Source organism: Phalacrocorax carbo, chromosome 3 (assembly GCF_963921805.1).
Source record: "Phalacrocorax carbo chromosome 3, bPhaCar2.1, whole genome shotgun sequence".
NCBI lineage: Eukaryota > Metazoa > Chordata > Aves > Suliformes > Phalacrocoracidae > Phalacrocorax > Phalacrocorax carbo.
Genome location: NC_087515.1, coordinates 68,132,106 through 68,149,892, shown reverse-complemented (window position 1 = coordinate 68,149,892; position 17,787 = coordinate 68,132,106). Strand labels below are relative to the sequence as shown.

At 38.5% G+C, this 17,787-nt stretch overlaps 1 protein-coding gene across 14 annotated transcripts in view; it reads right to left on the bottom strand.

Annotated features, from left to right (window-relative positions):
- Positions 1-17,787, bottom strand: part of EPB41L2 (erythrocyte membrane protein band 4.1 like 2) — a 122,429-nt gene that overhangs the window by 56,151 nt on the left and 48,491 nt on the right. For all 14 annotated transcript variants that reach the window (XR_010372205.1, XM_064447296.1, XM_064447283.1 and 11 more), the window contains 2 exons: positions 15,452-15,933; positions 13,945-14,157 (listed from right to left, as the gene is read on the bottom strand). Coding sequence is in view for 13 of the 14 variants with exons in the window: in XM_064447296.1 (XP_064303366.1) it covers positions 13,945-14,157; positions 15,452-15,919 (681 nt within the window). In the remaining variant the exon portion in view is untranslated. The remainder of the gene's footprint in view (positions 1-13,944; positions 14,158-15,451; positions 15,934-17,787) is intronic.

The following is a 17,787-nucleotide window of genomic DNA, read 5'->3' as shown; positions in this document are numbered from 1 at the left end:
CTAAGCACAGGCTATTTTGCACAAGCAAGAACACCTGGGGAAATGGAACCAAGGGAATGCCAGAGCTCACTTCCACTACAAACTTGTAATGACTAAGAGGTGGAGAGAGCCAGGGTATGAGTGGCACCTTGGAAGTGTAAGAACAGCAGTCAAAAACCTAGCCAAAATGGCCCAAAGGAGCCATGGCAATGTGCCATGGCTCAATGCAGCAAAGGCAGGCAAAAAACCCCAGGGGACCAGTGCCAATCTGCCCTGGGAGAAAATTCCTTCCTGACCCCAGCATTGGTGATCAGCAATTGCTGAAGAATGTGAACAAGGCCTGTCTTCCTTGTTGACAGGCTAGTCATGCCTCCCAAGAAATACCCAATCCCTATTCTCCCTCAACCTGGAACCATCTCAAGGGCTTCCAAAAGCAGCAAAATGACCCCACCCTGATTATCCTCAGGGTCAAGAATCCTTCCCATGCCTGCCTGGACACCAGCAGGTGCTCCAAATCACTGGGTCACCTTGCAACATCTATGCATCCCATTTCTTATGGCTGCTGTCCTGGGGATGAGGAGAACAGGCTCTGCAGTGCTCCTCAAGGTATTCCCTTGGTCCTGCCACTGTTATCCAGCTTGGAAGGCCTGACAGACTCAAGCAACTCCAGGTGTTGGTGGTTCTTCTCATCTCCTAAGGAACTTGTATCTGTTTCCCAAGGGCTGAGGCAGGATTTCAGTTCATTAGATGAGCTTTGAATGTGGCCCCACTGGGAGCTGGCCTTACAGCAGAGAACCTCCAGCAGCCTTGTCCAGCCTCCAGTCTTCCTCCCTTGGCCCCCTCCTTCAAGTACATACACTGGTTCCTCAAGGATTTCCTCTCAGATATCTCTGGGCTGCCACTGGGCCAACTCTGTCCTGACTGCAAAGCTGGGCCTGGAGGCTACCCCCTTTATCCTGCCCTGGAGCACTGTGACTGCTGCATTGTTGGGTGATGGCCCTGCGACATGGGGGTGACGGGGCACCTGCCTGCAGCAGCCCCACCTGCCACCTCTCCACCTAGCATCCTTTGGAGGAAGGCCTTTGTGGTACTGGCCCTGAGGCAGTCCCTGTGCCCAGAGGGCTGTCCCTGCCCTCAGTGGCCATGGACTGGGCACAGCAGCCAGGCATCCCCAGTGCATCCTCTGCCACTCAGCTCCCAAGGACAAACCTAGTGCTGTTACTTTTCTCTCAGGCCATGGCAGAAACCAACCCTGACACCCAGAAACCACCCCTCTCTGCAGAGTTGACATCCATCACTGCCACACAGTGAGGAAGACCAGGGACTTGACCCAGCTAGACAGAATCCCTTTTCCAGGGGCATAAGGGGGATGATTTTGGCATCCTGGAAGAAAGCCAAAGTGTAACCAGAGCCATAGGTTGTGATGGACAGTGCCAATAGACTGCCATGGAATCAACACAGGCTTTAAGAAACAAGCCAGAAGTTGTTACATTGGCATGGTGGAAAGGCTGGCCATCTTCAGACCTAGAACATTTAGGTCTGTGCCCAAAGCACAGCGAGGCAAACGATGACTCTTCCAAGCTGTAAAAATAGTCCAGTGCTGCTATCACTGTGACAACCCCTTTTCCACACTGAAACCAAGCTGTGCAGTTGGCTGTGTTTACACGGGATAAAAAAACCTCACTTCAGCCACAGGGGGTAAAACTTTCAGAGCTCATTTGTGACTCTAACCTTTGAGAGTTATTTGCCAACTTCAATTTGGGAGATGTTCAGATCCTATCTAAAACCCTGGCAACTCTTTTCTTTCATGATTTAGTACGAGTACTGAAAAAGCAAGGAAGGTACCATTCTTGTCATTTTCATGCTGGTGCCAAAATTGGTATGTACATTCAGACTGCATAAATAAGGGAATTAATACCATCTACATTAATTTGGTTATGGTGATGCAAGCGGGGGTGGCAGTGGGCAGGGAAGAGTTTTGGTTCCCTCTGCGTGAACTTTGCAGAGATGTAGAGAGTGCCTTTTGGCTTTGAGATTACTTCACACAAACATTACTTTCAGTGGTGTCTGTTGAATCTGGACCAATATTTTTAAAAGTGTGTCAAATTTAATGTCATCCCTATTTTTCTTTTTCTAAATAAAAGATGTCATACTTTAAACATACCACTTAGGTTTATTCAAACACTAGTCTACACATCTGATCAGTCAGGAAATAAAGATTTGCAAATGAAAATTCAACTACAATTAAACATCTGTTCTGTATCAAGTTCATTCAGACTCTTCTTAATTCACAGTTAAAAACTGATCTTAATTGTACATTAAGCAAACAGAGGTTGATAATACAAAGTAAAATAAGTAACCATACAATATGTCTACTCCAATATATTTCATTTGTTCATACGTGCAAAAAATACAGTCAGTGCTGGCACACTTTAAATGCTTTTTGTTAGAAATATTTAATTCCACCACTGACTGAACGCAGCAAACACACACCACAGGATCTCCATTTGCTTCTAACTAGTAATCATTATGCAGTTAACACTTTGTTTACACTGTTTTATCCTCTACTAAAACGCAGATTGCATTTAAAGCAGAAAATCTGAACAAGTCTTTATTGCAGATCCCAAACTATGATGAAATTTTCACTCAACTACCTAAGAAACCACAGAACAAGAAAAAAAGAGGCAAGTTAATTTCCCCCCTCATGAAAGCAAAAGGCACATGTAGATCACCCTAAAAGATTAATAACTTACACCTGCTCCCACAGATGTCAATTATCAGGAAATGAGTAGGTAAATTATGTCATTTGTACTATGCTAAAAAAAATTAAAATTGCTTCTAGAAATTAAATCTGAGACATTCCAACAGCCTGCTCACTCAAGCTATTAAAATTTACCTGCAATTACATCTCACAAATATTAGATTATTGAATCATGAACGTAAGTTATTTTATCCTTTAATACGGTTCTGTCATTTCAAGCACAAAGATTCAGTCATTTACAATTTTTGGCAAATACCACTCAACATCTTTCACCCTCACACACAAGTCTCTCTGATATAGGGATTACAACATGTAAGTGAACTGAACTCTCTTTAAAGAAAGTAATAAAAGGTAACTGAAAGTTCCTAACAGTTCATAGTCTGTAAAAGTTGTTATAACTCATGCTCCTCCAGAACTAATCAAACAATAGTTTCCTCCTCTTTTCTCCTCTCCAGGCATTCACACATTACTTTGAAGAGACATAACATCCACATAGTCTCAGACTAAGACTTAGAATATTTTAAAGATTAAAATTAATAGAGCATGAGCAATTAATTCAATGTATGCACATATTGTGTACACATAACTCATCATCTTTAGTGTAATATTTCCATACAATATTATTTAATGATTATTTCTAGTAAACTTCTGAAATACAAGAGCTTTGGACATTTCAGAACACAGAAAATCAATCTATTTTTTAATATGGAATCTGTGGGCTTAAGGAATTTTTAACTTTTAGTCTAAAATGTATAAGCCCTTTAAATATAACATGTCAATGGAGGTTATTTTACTTCCTTATGAAACTTTCTGGGTTCCCAAAAACCAAAATAAACCAAGTTTGGAGAGTGGCTGGTATCAAAATTCATAACACTACTCCCACTTAAAGTTTTTAATTCCTCAGAGCAAGTATTTGAGACACAGAGTAAGCACAGAGTAAGCATTTACAGACCACAGAGACATATTTTATCAACTATCCAAGATACCAATGCAGAGACACTAATAGTAGAATTGACTACAGTTCATTTTAAAATGAAATAAAAAAAAATTAAAAAAAAAGACCACAAGACACTACAGTAAGAATTTTAAATTACAATGAACTGAGAAATAGGTGTCACCTGGTACAAGGCTTAGCTTCATTATGCTGACAGGTCATGGACTTTTCTGGGCAATAGTGGAATACCTTAAATGTTGTACCTACACTGGCATTCAGACAAGCATATCTGGAGACACTATCATCAAGAAAAAGACTATAAACCAGGTCCTTCAAATTTGCATCTACAAAAGCAAAGTAATAAAAGTACAAAGATAGATTAGAAAAAAACACTGAAGGAAATAATCACAAATCAAGCTGAAATAACTGTTTCAGCAGTTCTGTGGGAAAATAATTATTGAGTTAAAGTTCAAACTGGCAAGTTGACACCAGTCAGAAGACCTATTAAGGCAAAATAGAGAGTTCAAAAGAACACACCGTTTGCTCTCAGAGGTGATAAATTAATTCACAAAGTAATCCTTGAAAAAGAACTATCAGAGATGTGCTTTATGTTGGAAGCCAAACATCAACCATGTCAGGCATGCCCTAGGCAATGGGTAAGACATGCAAAAACATGCAAGAAGTAATTCCATTGTTAAACACTAGGCAGTTGTAATAAAGAACTTAAATTATCAGTATACAAAATGTACAAGTGGCAAAGAAACAAGAAGGGGACAAATGTACTTGTATTCCTACCGCAACATTTGATGACAAATTCTGAACAACAGAACAGCAGCATCAAATTATAGTCATTTGCAGAGACATCTCTATACCACAGTAAAAACATGCTGATTCGCCATGAGTGAGGTGGGTTTTCCCCCACACACACACACAATTTCATGTACTACCTTGCTATCTCAACATGTTAAAGCTATGGGTTGTTTTTTTTCCTGAGCATTTCCTAGGGTTTCTATTCTGTGGCACTCACCAACAAATGACAACATGTCAGAGAGAAGATGCACAGGAATTAGCTTTCAGAAACATTTTGTCACAGACACCAATTTTTGTTTACTTTGAAATATCTCTAAAGGTATTGTACGTGTCACAAAAATACACTTTTTCCAAAAAGTGCTTTGACTCTATATAGATTCCGAGAAAATGTCTTGTTATGCAGAAGTTATATCAATTTAACTAAATTTTCAATTGTAATAAATCCCAGTTTTATTCATATAATACAGGCTAAGTTTGCACATGTACTTAATCCATTCAAAATAAATTAAAATAATTCCAGTTAGAACAAAGAGGACATCCATGCAAATTCTGTACTGATATAATTAAGTTTATGATTCCATTGCAGTTTGTACTTTTTTTTTGTATTACTTAGATTCAGAGTTTCTTATAAATATTTGCTCCCAGAATTCAACTGCTTTCTGAAGATTTGGGGAGGGGGGAATGTGCAGTGACGTGATATATAATTCCCTTATACAAAACCTACTTCTACCCCTGCCCTTTTCAGTTGACAATAATGTAGCATTAACCCTTGCTTCCAGGGGCTGGGATAAGAAGCCCTAGAGCACTCCCATTTTTCCTGTATAAACAGGAGTAAAACAGGAGTAAGTTTTACCTTGGTATTCTACAATGCACTTGTGAAAATCCGTGATCAAACCAAATCCAGAACATCTTCACAACTGTTGCTCAGCTACAAACACAAAACAAAAAATTCAACCAATGAACAGAATATCTAGGAAGACACCACAGTCTACTTACTGTCCCTGCCTACTGGTTACTGTCACACGCATACTGGATTTTCACCTCGGCAAATTGTATGCCTCTTATTCCAGCCCTTGAAAGATGATGAGACTAATTGTGCTGGTGTGAGAGAGGAACATCCTTGGAAAAGGGATTTATGTGAATCATCTGCAGATAAACCTATATTTTCTCCCCAAATTTAATGCTTCTGTGTATTAAAAGATGGTTTTCTCTTAATATTAAGTACAGAACTCTTACCCTAAAAGCAGCTAAATCAGGCCATTAAAAGAGTCAACTTCCTTAACCTGTCACAGACTAGCAGCCAGCTTTTTCTTCAGTGAAGAACTGTCTGCTTCTCAGAAACAATTACCTACAATACCGTGTGCAAGAAGTGGCAACCACATGGAAATACTATTTCTGTTGCATATAATTCAATATTCCCTGCACAAAACAAGTTAAGAACTACTCAAAGAAAGATAACTTAGATGTGTGTCAGTCTCAACCACTCAGAATATCAAACACTTCAACACCAAACCATCTCTGAAGGAGAACTTCTGCAATTCACGATTATTTATAGGTAATAATCCAGAAAGTTGGAATAAGTAAGACTAGGCGCTTTAAGAAGCAAGTGTTACCAGAGGCATAAGGAAGGCTCACATAGCACACAATACAGCTGATCATGATAGAGCCCTCCAAGATGCAACAGGCTGAAGATAGAACTTCCAAGAAGTTCCTGGGCTTCTTCAATACCCTCTGCAAGCGATGGTATCAAGAAACTCTGTAACAGAAATCTTAAAGGATGTGGAACATATTCAGACAGCTTCTGAGTCTCTAGTACCACCAAAAAAGAGGCTTGGAGTAGTTTTGTGCATAAACTGGACCTGGAGTTGGCAGGAAGTTTATTTCCCATACTCCCCCACTTGATCACATTTACTATGCGCACTTTTCAGTGTTCTAGTACTTCCTCTTCCAGGCTTACCAGGTGCATAGAGAAGGAAAGAACTCCGGTACATGAATAAAATAACAGAAGACTGTGTAGAAACCAGATAAAGTCACAGACCTGGTGAAATGCATAAACTTAGGTCTGGGAAGTGTATTTCCTCAAAGAATATGAGTGGATCACTATCTCTTGTCTTGAAAGAAAAAAAGAGAGAAAGAAAAAAAGGTAAGGTTCAGACTTTTTTCCTGCAAAGGAAAAAAAAGTCTAAAATACAACTTCCTCACCACCCTGCCAGAGGATGACATTGGACAAGCAATGCCCATCATTAAGCCGAGAATATAGCTTTTCCTCAGATGATCTTCGGGAACTCAACTCTGACTTTTCTCATGGTTCCAAAATTAATTAGCGCTTATAGAGAAGAAACTAATTTGTCCATTCAAATACACCAAAAAAATGCACAAATGCACAAGCTATTCAGTGGGATGATAGGGCTTTAAAAATACCCTTAACTCTGAGTGCAAAACAAACTTATACTGTTCCCAATTTTCTCCCCAGACTCTCATGTTGACATCTTTTGTAAGGGGGGTGGGGGAAAAATCAAGAAAGGAGAGTGAAACAGTTTCAGCTGGATTAGATGGCCACTGGCTGCACTAAAGAATTACAGTCAAAGAAACTGAGACAGTTTAAGTCTGGGGAGATTCTGATTGCTCTTGGGGAGATTCCAATTGGACATGAGGGGGACATTTTCCACAGTGAGGTCAATCAACCATTGGAATAATCTCCCCAGGGAAGTGGTTGACTCGGCCACATTGGACACTTTCAAGATTCGGCTGGACAGGGCACTGGGCCGTCTTGTCTAGACTGGACTCTTCCTAGAGAGGTTGGACTAGATGATCCCTGAGGTCCCTTCCAACCTGTCATCCTGTGATCAAACTTGGTACAGGTGCTAAATAATTATTTTTAAAGGCCAATATTAGATAGATCAAGAACATGAATTGATTTGATTTTGCAGGAACTTGTGCCCACTCAGGAGCACAACATTTAGCTACACTGCAACTTCCAGAAAAGAGTAAAAACTGTGTTAAGGGAAAGCTATTCTTGAAACAACTTAACTCTGCCCTCTTTGAGCTGAACTATGTTGATAATACGCATAATTAAATACAATTTTTGATGTCTTTGAACGCAGATGCTGCAGAAGACTTAACAGACTGAGAGGCACTGAAGGATAAAATGGTAATATTTGACTTTGGTCATGAAAATATCAAAGATTTGATATGAGTACCTTCCATTCAAAGCGGTAAGCCTGCTTCATGTAACCAAATATCTGCTAAAGATTATAATTTTCTCAATTTTGCCTTGAAAATTCTTTTCCCTCACTCCCTCAGTTAAAAACAAAGCCACTGCTACACATGTCACACAGTTCAACTGCCAAGACAAGATGATCCTTGAGCAATATCGGGATTATTACTAACACCAATCTGTGGTAGCCAGGACAGAAAACAGGTATCTCAATATATACAAATTGGCTTTAGTCATATCAGTTACAGGACTTGACCTATTCACTTAAATTAATCCCCCTACTTATCTCAGCTGCATATTACAGAATGTAAGTGTTTAGAAATATAGCTAAGCTCAGTTTTCAGCAAGTTTGGATATCCAATTGCCACTTAATTCTAAAAATGTTTAGTGAAGCTTGGAGAGCCTGGTCTACACCAACCTCTATTAGACTAAGCAGCAAAAGCTCTAATCTCAGAGATAATACACTTTTAAAAACTAATTCCAGATGAACTTTTGTTAAACATCAACCTTAACCAAAAGCTGTAACCTCTTTTCCAATACATTTATTCTATGAAAGTTCACTAGCAGCTGACTGAAATATCCCTTTTTAAGTTTGAAAAAATTATTTTTATATCCATTCAACTTTGTCCGAGAAATTAATCTCACTAAATTTGTACCAACCATGTCACTTTGCAAAATAAAGAACAAAATCATCTTCAACAGCTGGGGGGGGGGGGGGGCGGGGAGGCAGGGGAAGAGCTGGTTTTATAGAAGATGTTACATGAAACAAGGTTTAATTCTTTCAATATCCAAAATTCAAAATCCATGGTATTAAAAATTAAGTATGTTGAAGTGCTTTAAAGCACTGGACCTGAAGAAGTGTAGCCACAAATATGTCTAGAACTAAATTAAGCTCACAAAGCAAAAGGGAATATAAGCAGGATAGAAGTCTACCACATGGATAGCAGCTTAAAGAACAGTTCCTGGTCTATTGAAATTGCATTTCTTCCTAAGCACAGAGATTATTATTGTCCGTGGATATTCTGTTATTTCAGGAAAAATAAAACAAGATGGACAGAAAAAAGAATGGAAAATAAAGTAAAAAAACTGTCAGAACTGAGACACAGGAATACAGCTAGCAACTGAACCTTTACTAAGATTACTTTTTCAAATAAAATAGAGGGAAATAAAAAGATAGGTGTCAGACTGAACAACTGGCCTAGATAATGGAATTCAATGAGCAGTAATAAAAGACAGCTGCTATTTAGAAACTGTTTAACAGGGACTGCTAGGGATATTATGCCTGAAACTCATCTGTACTCCCAGACAGTGTGAAGTCTCAAAGTCTCAAAGTCTTTTAATTGTAGAAGTGTGGAACAAGCTTAATGAAGTTCTTCATAATTTAGAGATTTATTGCCTTGCTTCAAAAAAGCTAGAGAAGAACAGGCACTTGGACAATAGCGACAAACAGATGAGATTTTATGGGACTGCTTTTTCCTGCACATGAAAAAATGTGAGACGTGACCATCTTGCTAAAAGGACCACATACAAAATTATTAATTTTGAGACCAAGACATAAAAAAAGAAAAAGACTGAGTTCTTCATATGCTGTTAAAAATATGAAAAATATTTTATACTGAATTATGTTGTTTCTCCATTTGAATTTTTTCAGCCATAGCACCTTTTCAGTAAACTACAAATTATTTCAAAGTAACTTTTTAAAGTGAAAATTGTAGACACAACTAAGTATTGCTGGCATATCAATTAGTATTTCACCAAAATGCCTAAGGCAGAATCATCATTTCACCTCAATGATATGGGAAGAAGGGTTACTAGGCTAGCACATTAGATAGCTCCTTGCAAAGTGTCAAGGTGGTGCTGTCAGCCAGGGGTCAGCGCAATGTCTTTGGGGTAGTTTGCATATAGGGACTGCAATTGCTATATTATTAGTCATCTTCATGGGTTACAGCTATGCCATTGGTTTTATTTCTAATAATAATTTTATGTTAATACCATTCATGCTATCATCAGTTTTCAAATGACAGTATGTGTGATGTGCATTAGGTAGTCTAAATTTAGTTATTAACACAGCTAACATGTTTAGAGTAATTCTTGAATTACACTCCTACAATAGTGAAATATAGCTATAATTATGTACATTAGTCAAGGTTTGAAGGGACCTCTGGGGGTCATCTAGTCTAACATCCCTGCTCATAACAGGTTGGTCAAGGCCTTGCCTAGACAGATTTTTAATATTTCAAAGGGTGGTGACTCCACATCCTATCTAGGCAATCTGTTTTGGTGTCTGATCACCCTCAAGTAATAGACCCTCACATTCATGTTTCAATGGAATTCCCTGTATTTCAGTTTGTGCTCCTTTCTTCTCATTCTATCACTGGGCACCACTAAGAAAAGCCTGGCTCTGATCATCTTTACTCATTCCCCAAGCAGGTATTTGTTTTGCAGTACTAAAACCTCCCCGAGCCACCTCTTCTCCAAGCTGAAGAGTTCCACCTCTGTCAGTCCCTCCTCATACATCAGATGCTTAAAGCCTTTAACCAATGTTGCAGCCCTTTGCTGGACTGTCTCCAGTATGTCAAAGTCTCTCTTGTACTGGGCAGCTGAGAACTGTATCCAGCACTCCAAGTACTGAGCAGAGGAGAAGGACCATCCCTTTTGACCTGCTGCCAATATTGTTCCTACTGCACACCAGGAAGCTGTTGGCCACCTTTGCTGCAAGGGCCCATTGCTGGCCCATGGTCACCTTGTCCATTAGGACACATACCACACCATCCCCTCCCCTCCCAGTTCTTTCTCTGCAAAGCTGCTTTTCAGGCAATCAGTCCAGCCTGTACTTCTACACAGGGCTGTTCTTCCCCAGGTGCAGGACTTTGCATTTCTCTTTGTGGATCTTCACAAGACTCCGGTCTGCCCATTTCTCCAGCCTGTCCAGGTCTCTGATACAACAGCCACTCTTCCCAGTTTTATCATTGTCTACAAACTTGCTGAGGAAGCACTTTGTGTCATCGTCCAGGTCTTAACTGCCTTGGTATCAATGCCATCAGTATAGCATTAGTGACCAATGTCCAGCTGGACTTTGGACTGCTGATCACAACCCTTTTGAACCTAGCAGCTGAGCCCATTTCCACTCCACATCACTGTCCACTCACCTAGCACATACACCATCTGTTTGTCTCGAACAATCATGGGAAAGTGTCAACAGCCTTGCTAAAGCTGAGACTATATCCACAGCTCACCCCTCATCCACACAGCCAGTCACCACACTGTAGAAGGTATGATTTCTCCTTTGTAAATCAATGCTAACTACTCCCAAAAACTTCTTGTCCTTGGCTTTATCTCCTTTTATGCCCTTTCCCAGCTATTGTCTTACAGACACACACAATAAGACTGAATAATGACAAAACTTAACAGCGAGTAAGTTGCTGGCTCCTATTTTGTTTTCTTTCATGCTCCTTTTAAGCTATGTGAATACAAATTGATGCAGTTCTACAAGAAAATAAGTGATTGTAACTCAAACAGAAAAGACCAAGAAATAGTGTATTAAATCAGTAATAAAATTTGAGCTATCATGAAGGTTTAAGATGACAATTAGAAAAAGACAGGGTTCTACCAAAAGCTGCTTGTAAAATAACAGTAATGAGAACAAGGTATTCAGTTTACTTCCTTATTAGGAAGCATATAAAGAAGTGTCTCTAATGTAAATAAAATATAATGAAGTTGGTCTACAGCGCGTAGCAAAACTAGAAGAGGCATCAGGAAAGTCTCAACCATGGAAATTGCTCCAAACTAAAACGGGATTTACTAGAAAGTCAAGAAAGCTCTGCTAATGCATGAAACAAGACTTAAGGTGTGACGAAACTTCTAGAAGTCTTAAACAGGTAGCTTTTTAAAATTTTATCTAAATATTAGTTTTGCAAGATCTCGAAGGAGAGGTAAGCAGTATCCATCCAGTATTACAATACAGTACACAAAAGGACTTGAACACAATAAGCAATTAGACTACTAGGAGGCCTAATGAAAGCCAAACAGCATAGGGACTGACTGATGGACACTGGAAAATGAAACAGCTTAAGAGAATACTAAAGGCTTCAAGCAGAAGCCTGCACTACCACGACTTGTAATGTAGGTACTATCTCAAAAATTGACCAGTTACATTAGACAAAAATGGGAATATTTTCAAGGAATTGGCTGGGTCTAGGAAATGCCATAATATTGCCACTGTTTGATTCTGGTTTTAGAAAAGGTGCAAATTTTAACCACTTCTTGTAACTCTGATATTCAGCCTAGGCACAACAGCTAATCAGTTACAACGTCATGGAAAATATAACTACTATCACAAGCATAGCCAGCACAACTATTTTCCCCCCCATTCCAAACAAATGGTGCAAAGCGTAAGACAAATGTAAAGGAGAAGTTGACTTTAGTGAGGAAACCTATCACTTCAACAAATACCAACGCACTGTGGTTCTAATACTCACTTAAAAGTCTACTTGCTGTGGGTGTTGTATTAGATACCATTTTGCAGAACACGCTGAATCATGTCATGTTGCTTAGTGAACCCATAAACTGCGTTTATGATATTCTAAACTAGCAGCTTATATAGACAAAGAAACTTCTCATGTCCTTACAGCCACATCATATGACTAGAACAACCAGCAATGAGACAAATCTCAGAGAAATTACTATGACTGGTAGCAACAAGTAGAAGTGAAGCATCAGAAAGCCAGACTTCACCAGCTGCTTAGTTCACTGGATTCCTCTTCTTCCCAGAAGTTTACAAATAATTGAACCCAAGAACAGCTTAGAGTTCCTGTCCCACGAAAACAGCTGCTGAAAAGCAGAGGGTTTTTTAGGATTGGGATGCAGCTGTGCAAGGGAACCACGCCTCCTTACTAGAATCTACCTTTGGTACTACTAGCTGGAAGAACTTTCAAAAGTATCACCTAGACAACCTTTGAGTGCAAAGGTACTATGAACATTGTTTTCAAGTGTTTGCAAAGTTTTTTGGAATTACAAACTAGAACTAAGCAAATTTTTATGTGTCTTACAACTGACTGGGTGGAAGTATAGTTTCCTTATATAAACTGCCCTACAAGGAACGTTGCCTTCTTCCTAAGGGGGCACAATATCCCAGTATTAAATAAGTGAGTTTATTTCTGGGGCATCCATTATTTCAGCATGAAATAGGGAGTTTCTAGTTAAAACAATTCCCAACCCCTCAGCAAGCGTGCCTGAAGAAGGCATGCAGTTTATGGTAGTAGGTGTTGCATCTTCTACTGGCAAAAGCAATTACAGTAGACCTTTTTAACAGAGAACAGCCTCTCACACCTTTGTACTGGAGTGCCTGGCATCTTTTGGGAGACAGCACTAGCCTGAAGTAATTTTCTGATAAGATCTACTTACTACCTTACTCGTACAAAAATTCTCATAAATCAAACCAAAGGCTACTTCACTGAAATAGGATTTGGAATGCAACTTTCTTCCTCCTGTCATGTAATTAAATGTTTCATAATTTCATCTTGATCTAAAATATTAAACAACTATTTCACTTAGAACTTGAACACTATGGTCAGACTGAAAGAGTATATAAATGCACTATATGGATAAATATGTATATTAAACCATAAAAACCAAGCAGCTCTCTTCCATTTAGCTCACAATCCCCGTTTCTCTTAGTGACCTTAAGTCATATTTAGCAGGCAAATATACACAATATTTAACCCAGCAATTTACAGTTGTAAACAAGTAGTCCATACAGCCATAAAAATTTGGAACTGGAACATAACTTCAAATACAACTATGTATTTTATACCTGTAACAGAATTTTTATTTGAAGAAAATTATTTTTAAACTAAATTTTCTCAGCTGGAAAACTACAAAGTTAATGAACTCAAGACAGCTTTATTAGTACATGTGACACTACCTTCAAGAAAACCTGTATCTTCTGCAGAAAATAAAATCAATTTTGAGCTGTGAAGTGATCACCATTGAAAGGATTTTTATATTGCCTTTTATCTTATTTGCTAGCGTACCTCAGTGTGCATTTGTAGGGATAAACTAAGGTCTTAAAGATGGAGTTTTAAAATGAAACATTAACTGGGCCCAAATGGTAGTAATGTGAATGTAACATTGTAATAAGCTCACTAGATATACTAAAAAATGTATTTGTTAAATTCTCAGGGCAACAAAAGCAAATTTTCTCTATAGAAAAAGAGCACTCTCTACGGAGACTTGATGCCTTACCTCTAGGTCACAGCTGTATTCCGTGCCATCCAGAAGCATCACTTTACACTGCACAGTTTTAATTTTCTTGGGAGACTTCTGAGGAATGTTTTCTATTTTAATTTCAGCTGTCTGCACTTCTTTAGTCTCTCTCTTTTCTTTTTCGTCTTGTTTTTCTTCCTTTTCCTCCGCAACTTTCTCTACTTCTGTTTCTTTACCGTCTTCTTTGGTAGGCTGTATAAAACACAGTTGAACAATGTTTGAAACTCAGGAAGGTGGATATTTAACTTGTGCATTTCTTTTATAAGCTGCTAATAAATAAGACATTAAGCTTTCATTAAAATTATGCACATACTGGAAGCACAGTAACCAGTGTAAGCATTAAGGTCTTCCTTTGGGGACCAGATATTATTGCTCACAAACCACAGACAGTGATTTTTTTTTTTTCTTGAAATATTTTTTTAATGCTTTATTGGCTTGTTTCCCCTAGCAGAAACAAATTTAACAAGAAGCTCCAGGAATTACACAAAACTACGAATCAGTGTTTATGAAAGTCAAGTTATATAGAATCACAGAATGGTTGAGGTTGGAAGGGACCTTGTGATATCATCTAGTCCAATGCCCCTAGGGCTCCTCTAGGGCCACCTAGAGCATTTGACCCAGGACTGTATCCAGTTTGGTTTTCAATATCTTCACAGATTGAGACTCCACAACCTCTCTGGGAAACCTGTTCCAGTGTTTGACCCTGGAACAGTAAGAATGATCACAGTAAGAAAGATTATTTTCTTTTTTGTGATTTGAGATGGAATTTCATGCTTTTAATTTGTCCCCATGGCCTTTTGTCATTTAACTGCATATCACTGATAAGCATCTGGCTCCTTTTCATTCCCTCCCTTCAGGTATTTCTACACATCAGTAAAGTTCCCCTTGACCCTTCTCTTCCCCTAGAGGTTTGAGTGTTAAAAACTGACATGCAGCTTCTCAAAAAACAAAATTCTGGAGCACTGTGGAAGGTGGCAATTTGGCTTGGAACTCAGCCCCAACCTCCCAGAATGAGCCAACAAGGACAGTGACCACAAGCATGGTTTCTAGGTAAAGGATAAAATTTGAGATTATGAGGACTCAGATGACCCATTTGTTATTTGCTGTGGTTAAGTCACTAAGGAGGCATTCATACAATCCAATGGCTTCAGAGACAAAACTGACGTAAGCTTCTCCTCTTATCCCTGCTCATTTCTATCACAATGACACAATTCAATGTTCCTTTGAACTATGCCAAAATATGAGGTTACACTAAAACTAGACATCGAGAACAACTGGAGTAAAAAATGGTCTGCCATAGAGCAGGAACTTTTAAAACCAGCTATGCTACTCGTAACTACATCAACCCAACTGCACAAGAGGCCAGAGAGTAGCTGTCATTTTTTCTGCAATATGATCCTACTGAAGCATTACATGAATTACATAAATCATTAATCAAGTCTCATTAAAGTCACTCCAAAGCACCTGTTAGCCTTCCCACACATACCTGTGTTTCAGCACTACTAACAGAGTGGTGTTCTTCTTTGACTTCTGCTTTAGCATTATGCTGATTTTCAGCCACTGCATCTAAGTTCTTTTTCGGCTGAGCCGCTCCCTCTGTTGTCTGGCATTCACTTTTGTCAACTACTTGTTCTTGCCCTGTGGTCCTTTTCTTGGTCTCATCTTTAGGCTCCGCCAAGGTGTATGATTTTTGTTTCTTAAGCCAAGGGGGAAGGAAACGAGAAATACCCTTGCTTTCAGGTGAAGTTTTTTCCTTCTTCTGGCTACCTGGACTACTTTGGCTAGGTGGTGCTGGGACAGCGGAAGAATCTTGAGTTTCTTCAGAGGATGTTTCCCTGGACTTTTGATTTTCTGGAGTCTCTGATGCTTCTTCAGGGTTGTCCTTGGCTTTGTCTGGTCCTAGATGCTCAGAATCTTTCTTTACTTCAGTCTCTGACCCAACTTCAGTTGTCATTGTCAAAACTTACACTAAAGAAAGCAACAATAAAGACAGTTTTGTTATATAGCGTCACTACTTTTACCAATTCTTACATTATTTGCAGCAATTTATAGTAAAAATCTACAAGAGTTTCTGAATTAAACTTACTGGGTTTAAAGAAATACTTTTCAAATTCTCAGCTCACTAGTAAAACCAGTAAGCTAAAACTTAGTGCTCTGCAGATGAAGATTTGCAAAAATACTACTCCAGAGAGATATATCTACCAATAGTTCCATTCTCCTTGATAAAAATATAAAAGTGTGCTGACTGAAATGCATTTGTTTTATTATAAGCTACTCCTAATGTATTAATCAAGATTATTTAATGAGTAACTTCAGTTTTCTTTCTACTAGGCTCCTTGGCTGACCCAGAAGCTCAACTTTCAGATGAGCATCCACCTTCTCTAGTTAAACTGGTAGATACAACCCCACTACTATTCAGTGACACTTATCAGTATAACACAAGTTTTATCAAGAAGTCTTTTTAAATCAAGAAAGAGTGCATGCTTCTAGCTGTTTCTTTTCACATTAAGAAAAAGTCGTTCTTGCCTGAAAAGAGACTCAGTTAAACTATCTATACTCTTAAACCTTTTATATAACTCTTGCATCTTCCTTATCATCCTTACCTTTTCAGCAAAAAAGCAACCAGAAAGCTTACAGTTGGTAGTACCAGAAGCAGACATTGAATTTAGATGGGAAGTCACGGCTTTAGTATTTAAGTTTTAGCTTATAGTCAAATCTGTTGCATTTCACGTTAAGGGTGTATTTTCACAATTCCCTTATCTCAGTCCACAGTGAACCAGTGGTGAGGATGGAAGAAAATGAAGGAGCAAATATACCAAAGAATAGAAAAAAGGATGGTGAGCACGATACTGTGTATAAAAACATTAGAAATAAGTCAGTAATACTGTCAAAATTACTAATAGTGCTAGGAAGCGTACTTTTTTTAAAGTAAGATTGGGTTCTTAATCATGAGTTCACATGATTTTACGTTGATCTGTATAAGTCTTATACTTTCTCACCAATTCGTCTACTTGTCTTTAATGTCTCTGAAGGAAAAGTCATACTACCATAACAACAGGATATGCGATTATCTTTAATATCAATATTTTTTCCCAAGAAATAGCAAATAAACTTAACTAGAATAAAGAAATTTAGATAGCTATGCAGCACTACATTTTGCTGCATTACTTTAAAGTGTAATATAATTTCTTCAATGTATTGAAGTGAGTCAACAAAAATAAGCACTCCAGGGTCCAACAAATGAAGTTTAAAATGGTTTGATCCCATTAGAAGTCACAGATATTTATTTGCAACCCTCTTCAAACAATTAGTTTTAAACTGATAGTATGTTTGTCTGACCTGGAGGTTCACAGGTTAGTTACAATCACATTCCTGTTTTTGAAACATTCGGCCCTCTCCATTAAAATTGACTGTCATCAATGCCTGCCATTAGAGTCAGGAGGCTATTAGTTTAGAACTCCTGCTGAACTCAACAGCTGCTGCCCCATCCCCTGCGAAAAAAAAAATACTCAAGGAGAACATAATCTAGTTCTGGCTTGATACAGTTAACTTGTACAACACTTCAAACTGCACTTGAAGCCAACTGGAAACTTGTTCAGATCACAAGGCAGCAGCAGCACATTGCCTCTAAGTTTCCAAAGCACATTCATAAGTAGTCAGAAAATGTTAAACTAAGCCATTCCCAAGGATAAAATAAAAAAAAAAAAAAAAAACACAAACAGGGAAACTAATACATGCCCAAATATACAAGAGAAGCCCTGCAAAAGATATGGACAATGTTGAGCCAAAAGGAAACAAACCTGATGGTCATTAGTAAGAAGC